At 35.3% G+C, this 10,850-nt stretch overlaps 2 protein-coding genes across 2 annotated transcripts; both read left to right on the plus strand.

Moving 5' to 3' along the window:
• The first annotated feature begins 1,129 nt into the window (after positions 1 to 1,129).
• On the plus strand, positions 1,130 to 4,881 carry LOC140021372 (receptor-like protein EIX2). Its single transcript, XM_072072131.1, has 2 exons — positions 1,130 to 3,937; positions 4,790 to 4,881. The coding sequence occupies exon 1, from the start codon at positions 1,130 to 1,132 to the stop codon at positions 3,935 to 3,937; it is 2,808 nt and encodes a 935-aa protein (XP_071928232.1). The 3' UTR covers positions 4,790 to 4,881.
• A 2,384-nt stretch (positions 4,882 to 7,265) lies between these two features.
• LOC113719719 (probable L-gulonolactone oxidase 6) lies at positions 7,266 to 10,578 on the plus strand. Its single transcript, XM_027245006.2, has 5 exons — positions 7,266 to 8,076; positions 8,255 to 8,510; positions 8,621 to 8,725; positions 8,872 to 8,973; positions 9,555 to 10,578. The coding sequence occupies exons 1-5, from the start codon at positions 7,387 to 7,389 to the stop codon at positions 10,286 to 10,288; spliced, it is 1,887 nt and encodes a 628-aa protein (XP_027100807.2). The 5' UTR covers positions 7,266 to 7,386; the 3' UTR covers positions 10,289 to 10,578.
• The last annotated feature ends 272 nt before the right edge of the window (positions 10,579 to 10,850 follow it).

Consider the following 10,850-nt stretch of genomic DNA (forward strand, 5'->3'; position numbering starts at 1 on the left):
AACTTTTGAAAGATCAAATTTTGATAATGAACAAGTACATAAAAAAATATTCAAAATCTATACAAAACTTTTTTGATAAATATTCAAGTACATATTATTGTCATATTATCTACATATTTTGGTACAAGATTTTGCATTATTTCGTGTATCAACTGGTAATTTTAGATAATGATGGATATCTGTCTAAGCAGGGTTGCATCGTTTAGGGGGTCAGTGCATTTTCTACGCTAATTACTATAGTACTATTCCTGCGGAGCATTTCTATAGTACTATTCCACTAATATTTCCAGCCAATTACTTTTCTTTTCATCAGCCAAATTCGATTAGATCAGATGCTTACTCGAAGTTTAATAAGAACTGAACAATAGTAGGAATAAAAACTTTCACAAAGTTAGATATTAATCATTTGTTAGATATTCTAAATAGCACAGAACAGAGTTTTCTGATAATCAATAAAATGAGGTGATTTTGTCCAACAAAAAATTCCTTTTTTTTTTTTTTTTGGGATTTGACTGCGTGTCACTTGTGCTAATACATTGGAGTTATACCATGCAGCTAGCATAATGATTTACCATTTTGTTTGAGGGGACAAATGCATTTTTATTAGGCGAATATTATAATGAAATAAAGTGTGCAACCCTCATCTTTTCAGTAAATTTTTTTGGGGACCTGCTTATACGTGTTGCAGATGTCAGAATTCAGATATTAAAAAAATATAGTATTTTTGCTTTTTTCCATTTGTAAACATTCCTAATCATCTAATTAAAATGGACACAAACTGAGAAAGGTGTGATTACAATCATGTAACATATAAACGAAGCTATGAACTTGTTTGTTTAAGGAATAATTGCCATTTAGTCATGCGTAGAGTTGTGACTAATATAACTATCAATTCTTCCCAAAAAAACTAATTCTGTCCCCCATGTCTGTATAGTTGTAATTGTCATAAAAGAAAATGGTTAAGTTCCTTATCGTATAGATTGCAAACCATTATCAGCTTTGTATGGTTCCATCCTACTTCCTACAAACACAGAACATTGAAGTGATGCTTTTTGTAAGTGTATAAATAAGGCCACCTGGCCATCTGAACTTCCCATATCAAATAAACCAATAATAGCAAAGAAATCCAATGGAGCATCATCTTCTTTGTGCTTCTTCATCTTTACTACTACTCTTCTTATTCAGTTCTATTCCTGTAACCAGCCAATTCACTTTTGGAAGCAGCAAACAAGCTCATAATTATGCGAATGTCTCGTGTATTGAGAATGAACGACAAGCTCTTCTTTTATTCAAGCATGGGTTGATAGATGAATCAAATCGTCTATCTTCTTGGATTGGAGAAGCTTGTTGTTCATGGGAAGGAGTTGGTTGCCACAAAATCACCGGCAGTGTTTTGAAACTTGATCTTCGCAATATGGTGCCACTCTATTCTGATGAGGATTATCACTGCACAAATTGCTTGGGAGGCCAATTAACTCCATCTTTGGTCAATTTGACCGATTTGCAATACTTGGATTTGAGTGTGAATAATTTTTCAACATTCCAAGTTCCCGCATTCCTTGGATTGTTGAAAAACTTGAGATACCTCAATCTCTCAAATGCTGGATTTGATGGTGAAATTCCCTACCATTTAGGAAACCTCTCACATTTACGGTATTTGGATCTTAGGTGGAATTGGTTGAGGACTAAGGATCTCGGATGGGTTGCTGGGCTCTCTTCTCTAGAAGGCCTAGTCCTGTCCAATGTGAACCTTACAGCCGCTCGAGATGGGTTACAGTCCATTAACATGCTACCTTCACTAACAATGCTAGACTTGGATAGTTGTGGTCTTTTCATCCATCCTCATCTTTCACATGTCAATTTCACATCTCTTGCTTTCCTTGATCTCAGTGGAAATAATTTCAGCAACTACACGGCCCCTCCTTGGCTCCATAATCTTACTGGCCTCCATGATTTTCGTCTTGGTCATAATAATCTTTCTGATCCAATTCATGGTCTGTTTGATCAAATGACCTCTCTAGTTCATCTAGATCTATCTTCAAACCGCTTTGATGCTTCAATGTTGAAATCACTTTGTAATGCAAGCAGTCTTACTTATTTGGATCTGAGTTTTAATAATGTGCAAGGGTCAATACCAAGTGAAATAGGCCAACTTATAAATCTTACTTATTTGGATCTGAGTAGTAATGATTTGCAAGGGTCAATACCAAGTGAAATAGGCCAGCTTTCAAAATTAACAATCCTATTATTGCACTTTAATAAATTAAATGGTACCATACCGACCGATCTTTGGCAGCTGACGAAGCTACAAGATTTTGACGTTGGTGACAATTCATTAGCTGGGGTCCTATCTGAAGACCATTTTGCAAAACTCGGAGAGCTGAAGTCACTGGACCTAACTGGAAACTCACTCGCTCTGAACGTGAGCTCCTCGTGGGTTCCTCCTTTTCAACTCCATGAAATTTGGATGGGATCCATCATTGTGGGACCCAGGTTCCCAGCTTGGCTTCGGACGCAGAAGGAGGTTTGGGTGTTAGACATGCGGAACGCGAGCATTTCAGATGCCATACCCAGCTGGTTTCGAGTGCTTTGTCATAATATTACGTCATTAGATCTCTCCAGCAACAGCCTAACTGGAAATCCTTTGGAATTCAAACAATTGAAGCATAGACCAAGTCGTTATCGTTATCGAGATATATCTCTAAGCTCCAACAAATTGGACGGATCTCTCAAATCGTTTCCGTTGGATATTTCAGTTTTAGATCTTTCACACAATTTTCTTACTGGACATATTCCGCAGCTTGAAGTTGGTCAAACTTCGGTTGTACATACTCTCTTACTAAATGATAACCGTTTCATAGGTACCATCCCGGAAGGCTTGTGCAAGTTGGAAAATTTATCAGAATTGGATCTATCCAACAATCTTCTATCCGGAAGAGTTCCTCTGTGTCTAGGAAACTTGCAATTCCTGATGGGCCTAAACTTGGCAAACAACAATCTATCCGGTCAAATTCCGAGTTCACTGGGTAACTTGTGGCGACTTCTTTCTCTGCATTTGAATGGAAATAAATTCGTTGGAAAGCTCCCTGCCTCAATGCAGCATCTGAGAAATTTGACAGCTCTTGATATCGGTGACAATGGACTGACGGATATTATACCAGCTTGGATTGGGGAAAGGGAAGAAAATTTAGCACATAATAACTTGAGTGGATTTATTCCTCACTGCTTTAACAACATTAGTGCCATGGTATCAGGGCTACATGGACATGGCCGCGTTGATTCACAAGAAAGGCTTGAAGACATTAAGGGAGGAAGAGAACTTGAGTATTACCTAAGTAGCCTTCGGTTTGTTGAATCCTTAAGCCTCTCAGCAAATAATTTAGTTGGCGAGATCCCGGATGAGATAATGGAGCTGGTTCAATTGCAATTTTTGAATCTTTCACAAAATTATTTGACTGGAAAGATCCCTGATAAGATTGGCAACTTGAAGCGAATTGAAACACTCGATCTATCAATGAATGCACTCTTCGGTGCAATCCCCGAAAGCTTATCTGATTTGTACTCATTGAACTCTCTGAATTTGTCACACAATAAACTTTCAGGGCCAATACCATCAGGAAATCAGCTTCAGACCTTGACCGATCCATCCATCTATGAAGGAAACAGTGGACTCTGTGGCAAACCGCTCCCAAACAGCTGCTGGGAACACAAATTGCCTACCAAAAATGGGCCTATTGATGATGATGAAGGCCACAGCGAATCTGATTGGTCTTGGTTTTATGCTGGAATAGGACCGGGTTTTGCTGTCGGGCTCTTGGGAGTTCTGGGAATCCTTCTCTTCAAGAAGTCATGGCGCTATGCATACTTCAAGTTTGTAGAAAGTGCCTGTGACAAAATCTGGGTAAAGACTACTCGCCTGAGGAGGAAGTTCCGTTGAGTAAGTTCCTATAAAAGCACTTATACTCTGTTTTTCATACCACACACTAATCCGTAGCATGCTGTCTTTGATAAATTGCTCTTTGAAAATTTCACATTTTTGTAGACATTCCTTCATCTAACTTATTCTTTTTAGAACTAATTAGAACTTAACATTGATAATTTGCAAAATTATTGTGATTTGTAATTTGTTTTTTCAAATATTTCTAAATATTTGTGTTAAGCACCCCAACTTGCCCAATTCTATCCAATAAGAAAATGATAGAGCTTAATAAGTTTTTTTTTCTTCCAAACAAAGAATAACGTAGCAATTGTAACGTAAAGTAGCAGATTCTAACATCAAATCAATAGCTTTCGAAGGAATTTTTTCCCCAATGAACTATTGTGTGATTGGAAACCCAATATTTCCTTTCCTTACCTTTTGAAAATTTTGATCCAAAAACCTTTCTCTCTTTCTACTAGCAATTGTTTCAACTCTCTCAAAAGTTTGAAATCTAATAATTCTCTTATATTATTCATACTTACATTACATTTTCTTATGTTTCATTAAAATCGATATTATAAGAATCTCATTGATTTTTTTTATTTATGACCGATTATAAAGATAATTATTTTACTGTTAGCATTTGAACGAAATAAATATTCAATGTCGAACAATTTAGATTGTTTATTTGAACGGAATAAATTTTTATTCTAGATTGAACCAGTGATTATTCTAGATGAATAAATTTTTATATTCATGTAACGCTGATAAATATGTTGACTTTTCATATATATCTCTTTTTTTTGGTTGGCTATAAAAGAAATTGGCACTTTACTAATATTAGTACTTTGTTATCTTCCAATCTGATAGGCCCACAATCATTCGAGTGCTTGCAGCTGCTGTTGTTTGGCTCTCAGAATGAGCAATCTCTTCAAGGTGATTTGAGAAGTAGTTTCACTGTATTTCTTCTGCGGATGTAATATGAAAATTAGACCTCCTTTTATTTGCTATGAATTGTATGTCAATTAAAGTTATAATAGTTTGCCTAAAAAAATTTATTATTTTGGTTTGCCTGACAAGAGACTTCCATAAACTAAACAAAATTATGCAGAATAATTAAAACACATGCAATTTATAATAAGATGATATCGCTGTTGGCTTTGCAATTACTGCTTCTGTATCGAAGCTTTTTGTTCGGTGAGTAAATTCCTTAGAAATGCTGAATTCTTGATGGTTTGGTTAATAATGGAAAATAGTAAGGTAAGCAAAATGATTTCCAGAAAAATAGTTCTTATATTTTGGATTATCGATTTGTCAATCTTGAATTCATTTTATTTGTTTTCATTTCTCAAATTTCACAATTCAGTAGAACATAATTTGACTCCCATTCTTTAACCAAAATTGTCTTCACAATTTCAATGCCATCTTCAACCCACTTGCCTTTGATGCTCATAAACGCATTTAAAAGAAAAAAGGAGTTGCCCAATATCTTGTATAAAAATTAAACAGCTGAATTGCTAAGTTTAAGACCCTATTTACCTCAAAATTTACTGTGAACAATTCTCAATTGCTTTGATTTTCCTAAAATACGGTTTTCTATCTGCAAAAGCAAAGAAGAAAAAAACCAACCGTCAACTTCTTTAAAACTTCCCAATCGTAAACAAACTACGCTATTGCGCCATTGTAACATTGTTTGATCAAACATACCAACTAAAGATTTTCTTACTTTATTTTATTTTTATTGTATTTTTTTATTTTAATGTAAATAGAAAGCCTTGAACCCAGGACCTCTTATTTGTACTCCGTTCCCTCTTACCATCCAATTCATCCCCCCCTCTAGCAACTAGAGATTGTAAAATTGTTTGATAAATGTAATTACTCTTAAATTATGTTACTAATTATGTGCAATTTAATATTAGAGGTTTTGCAAGTATTTTCAAGATTTTTTTTTTTTGCCAAATAGTTATAATTTGTGTTAAAAAAATTTGTCATTATTTGTTATTTCAATTTTGTCCTTACATGACGAAGTATTATATTGCCATCGCATACACCAAACCGTCCATGTTGACATAATTGCTACTTCTAAGTTCTGTACTTATCCAGCACTACTATACATATCCAAGTCTTCCTGCTAACTTCAATTAAAAAAAAATCCCATTATTCTATAATTAATTCTTTTACTCTAACTAGTTTGTTATTCTATATCTTTTTCATTATTTACTTTTTCCTAAAATACACGTGTACATAAGTGTGCCTCACCTAGTGATCCTAATAACTACACGAACTAGACAAAATTTGCTTCTTGTGAGGCCCTTTATCCAACATTCACATGAGTTGTCATTTTATTTATTTATCGATAGTAATTAATAAAAGAGAAGGACGAAATCATTACCTTAATAGTTTTGACATAGAATTTAGGGCCCGTGGAGTTGAATGTAGAGGAGGATTATGTAGAGCCTTGTTCAGGTTGGGCCAATCGACTCATTATGGTGAAATGGAGCCGAAAATTCATGGGCCTGGAACTCCAGAAAATATTCCAAATCTTTAGTTGGTGGTTGAGCTGCAAATAATCTAAAGTCAATTGCTGCCATCCCCCAATGAGCAGTGACTTCAAACCCAATTGAGGATTTTTTTTCTTTTATTTTTTGGTTCATGTACATTTGGGAGGGAAAAGATAACTTTATCCGGGTTCATCTATAAAAAGCGATTTTAGAACATTGATATTTTGGTTTTCACTTTAACATCACAACTTAAGAACATTGATGTTTTTTTAAATTCTTTTGACAACACAAGGATAAAATGAGAAGTTCGAGGGAAAATATCAAAACAATATCACAAGAATAAAGTGAACAAAAAGGGCAAAATTTTTTACTAGAAAGCAGTTTTTCAGTCAAAGTTGTCATGCTGATGGGTTAACCTGATTCGTAGTTTTCCAGTCAAAGTTGTCATGCTGATTGGTTAACCTGATCGTTTAGCAGGGCAGGGTGGAGGAGGATATTTTTACAGTCTAATATATATATATCTATACGTAGACCAGCTAGTGAATGGTCTAGGCGGCCAGAGTACAACATGAATTAGTAAACAAAGTAAATGATTATATATTTGGAGTTTATTTATTGGCCAATGATCAATAGTTAAGTTGACCACGATAAAACTTATGAAGGGCTGATGGAATCATGAGAGAGGGGGTGGGACCTTAAAAGCAGGAAGAAGATATAATATTTAAATTAAGATCTCTAATTCAATCATTGATATTTTATATTGGGTGAAACCAATGACAAGGATGCAAAACAATAATTGAAAAGGATTTTGACTTTCATGGCCAAACTAGACATGTTCGTCAACGGGTGCTCTGGTTGTTGTCAATTTTGTTTATCTACAAAGGTTACGTTTCTAAGTTTCTCCACATATCAATCCAACTCTGTCACAGGTCAAGAATATTTGCAGAGTTCTTCAAAATTTCAGCCATGCACTTTCATAAGCAAATTCAATGGCAAATCCTCTTAGCATATATGATCATTATTAGCTTCACAATTCTTTTGGTCAGAAGTACTCCTCCAGAAGATCACATAAGATGTTCATCCGGCAACACAAATTGCACCATCACAAATTCTTACGCTACATTCCCAGATCGAAGCATATGTCATGCAGCCGAAGTTGTTTATCCAACAACAGAAGAAGAGCTGATTTCGATTGTAGCAAATGCAACTTTTCTGCGGAGAAAAATGAAAGTAGCAACCTCAACATCACACAGTATACCTAAACTTATATGCCCTGAGGGAGAAAATGGCCTGATTATTAGCACCAAGGACCTCAACCGGACCCTGAATATCGACAAATCAGCGATGACCATAACAGTTGAGCCTGGAATGTTACTAAGGCAGCTGATCAATGAAAGTGCCATGGCTGGATTAGCTATACCTTATGTCCCATATTGGTGGGGTGTAACTGTCGGTGGAATTTTGGGCACGGGTGCCCATGGAAGCTCACTGTGGGGTGAATCGGGTAGTGCAGTTCATGATTTTGTGATTCAAATTCGGATTGTAACACCTGCAGGCCCTGATGAAGGTTATGCAAAAGTTCGAACGCTGCAAAACGGTGACCCTGAGCTTGATGCTGCTAGAGTATCCCTTGGTGTTCTTGGAGTGATTTCCCAGGTACCTTATGAAGTTGATCATATACTCCAATGCATATTTCAGATCCATATTCTTCATTTGCCCCATTTTTTTTTTTTTTTAAGGAAAGGAACAGAATGACCTTTGATCCAAGCGATAAGAGTAACCTTTGATCCAAGCGATAAGAGTACAAGACTAACAAAAAGATATAACATGGCAGGTGACTCTTCAACTGCAACCAATGTTTAAGAGGTCTATCACCCTTCTAGAGAAAAATGATTCAGACTTAGCAGATCAAGTGTCCACCTTCGGCAGACAACACGAATTTGCAGATTTAACGTGGTACCCAAGTCAAAGCAAGGTTGTCTATCGTATTGATGATAGAGTCTCCTCAGGCACTCCTGGAAATGGTGTTTATGATATTGCGGCTTTTCGGTCTGTCCCTTCACAATATCTTGCCATGGCAAGAAGCTTAGGTTGGTTTTAAGATTAATCATTTGACTAGACCATGTGAAACCTATTTTATTTTTCAATTAATGTAAACTACAATGGATCTGTTATTGCTTTCTTTTTGTTATATTAACAGAGGAAAGTCAAGAATCCAGGGGTACAAGTGTTGGTAGGGAATGCGTAACTGGGTCAGTTTGCACATCCCCAATGGAGATGGCTGCATATGGATTGACTAGAAATGGTAAGCATATTCTTATTAGCATTATTAACATTATTTTGTAAACTTTTTACTGCGGTCTGAGATAACTAACATTATTGTTTAATCAGCAATAATAATCTGATTTTAAGACCATATTATTAATTGTTGGTTTCTTTGTTGTTGAATAGGAGAGAGTCAAGAGTCCACAAGTGATGTTGTAGGGAAATGTGCAACAGCAGCACAAACTCTATCCCAACTGGCAGTGGCAGCATATGGGTTGACTAATGATGGTATTTCCTCTCAATCCTATCTTTAGCTTTTATTCCATTCAAGTCACATAATTCCTCCAACCCCTCAAATAACAAAAGAAAATTTATTGCAGACGCTTTATCCATGTATACCAGTAAAAGAGTAATGTTTGCTTTTTGTTTTTCTAAATTTTCAGCAAAATAGTAGTAGTATTTGACATGGTAGAATATATAGCCAATAAACGATAAAGGACGGTCAAGTCATCTAACTTTATATACGAAATAATTTGTTTGCCTGGGTGTGTGGGTCAACTGCAAATGTATTATCCTGTAATTCAACAAACGCCTTAAAGATTGTTTGTACAAAATATTCCAAAGCAAGTAACTTTTTAGATTGAATATTATTGGAACATTATCAAACTATATGATCATTATCGTCCACATTTTAGAAAATGTAATACCTAGTATAAACATGATGCACCAAATTATAGCTTGCCGTTAAATTAAGGACTAAAATTTAGCTAAGAAAAATTGACTATACCAAGAGAATAAAATCAAGAGCCAAAGATAGGGATTATAGAAAGATATGAGAACAACATAAACCAAGACTGGTCTTGATACAGGTATGGCTTTCAATGGCTACCCTGTGGTAGGCTATAACAACCAGCTTCAATCATCTGGTACATGCCTAGACAGCCTAGAAGATGCATTGGCAACATCATGCCCTTGGGACCCTAGAATTAAGGGCTTATACTTCTTCTATACTGCAATCAGCATCAGCTTGTCCAAGACTAAGGACTTCATTGAAGATGTGAAGAAACTTGTTGCTTTGCAACCTGAGGCTTTCTGTGGCCTAGACCTCTATATTGGTATCCTCATGAGATATGTCACTGCTTCAACTGCTTACTTGGGTAAAGATGAAGATGTTGTAGAATTCGACATGATTTACTATAGAAGTAAGGATCCAATGTCCCCAAGAATCTATCAAGACATCCTTGAAGAGATAGAGCAACTAGCATTATTTAAATATGGAGGGTTGCCACATTGGGGGAAAAACAAAAATATGGCTTTTATCGGGGCAATCAAGAAGTATAAGAGTGCTAGTGAGTTTTTGAAAGTAAAAATGTTGTATGATCCTTTAGGGTTGTTTTCCAATGAATGGACAGACCAAATTCTTGAAGTGAAAGATGGGATTAGTATAGTGAAGGAAAATTGTGCCTTAGAAGGATTATGCATATGCTCGGAGGATGTTCATTGTGCCCCACAAAAGGGATACTTTTGTCGACCAGGAAAAGTTTATCAAGAAGCTAGGGTTTGTGTTCATTTGTCATATGAAGATGGGTATGACTGGTCTTAGAAATATTAAATTATTCTTTAAGGAAATTATGTTGTAATTTGCTCCCTTAAGTGGACAATTGGATTTCATCAGTCTGCACGTCCCTAATTGAGTCTATTCAGTCCCTCACTATGTACAATTTTCTTTGTAGTAAACTTGTTATAAGTCAGTTTACATTAAGTATACAGAGATTAAGCTCAAAAAGTTCTTTTTTTTTTTAAGCCCAGATCCAAAAGTTCAGTAAAATTACTTATCTTTGTATAAGTTATTACAATTCATGGATCTTCTATTCTATGCCACTCCTTGTCCAATCTTTTGAATGTTGTCATGTGTTATTCAGAAATATCCTATTTTAATTCTTTTTTTCCTTTGAGTTTGAATAAGGTTAAAAACTCAAATACACCATATATATATATATAGAAAAATAAAAATACAACAAAACTGGTTACATAAATTTGTTATATTTTACATTTTTATCTATTGTATTTTGTTTTTTATCTTGTCAATATTCATGGGAACTTTAGAAAAAAGTTGAGTTAGAATGGAATATTTATAAAGGACTTACGGCAACAAAATAGAATGT

Source organism: Coffea arabica, chromosome 11e, assembly GCF_036785885.1.
Source record: "Coffea arabica cultivar ET-39 chromosome 11e, Coffea Arabica ET-39 HiFi, whole genome shotgun sequence".
Classification (NCBI taxonomy): Eukaryota; Viridiplantae; Streptophyta; class Magnoliopsida; order Gentianales; family Rubiaceae; genus Coffea; species Coffea arabica.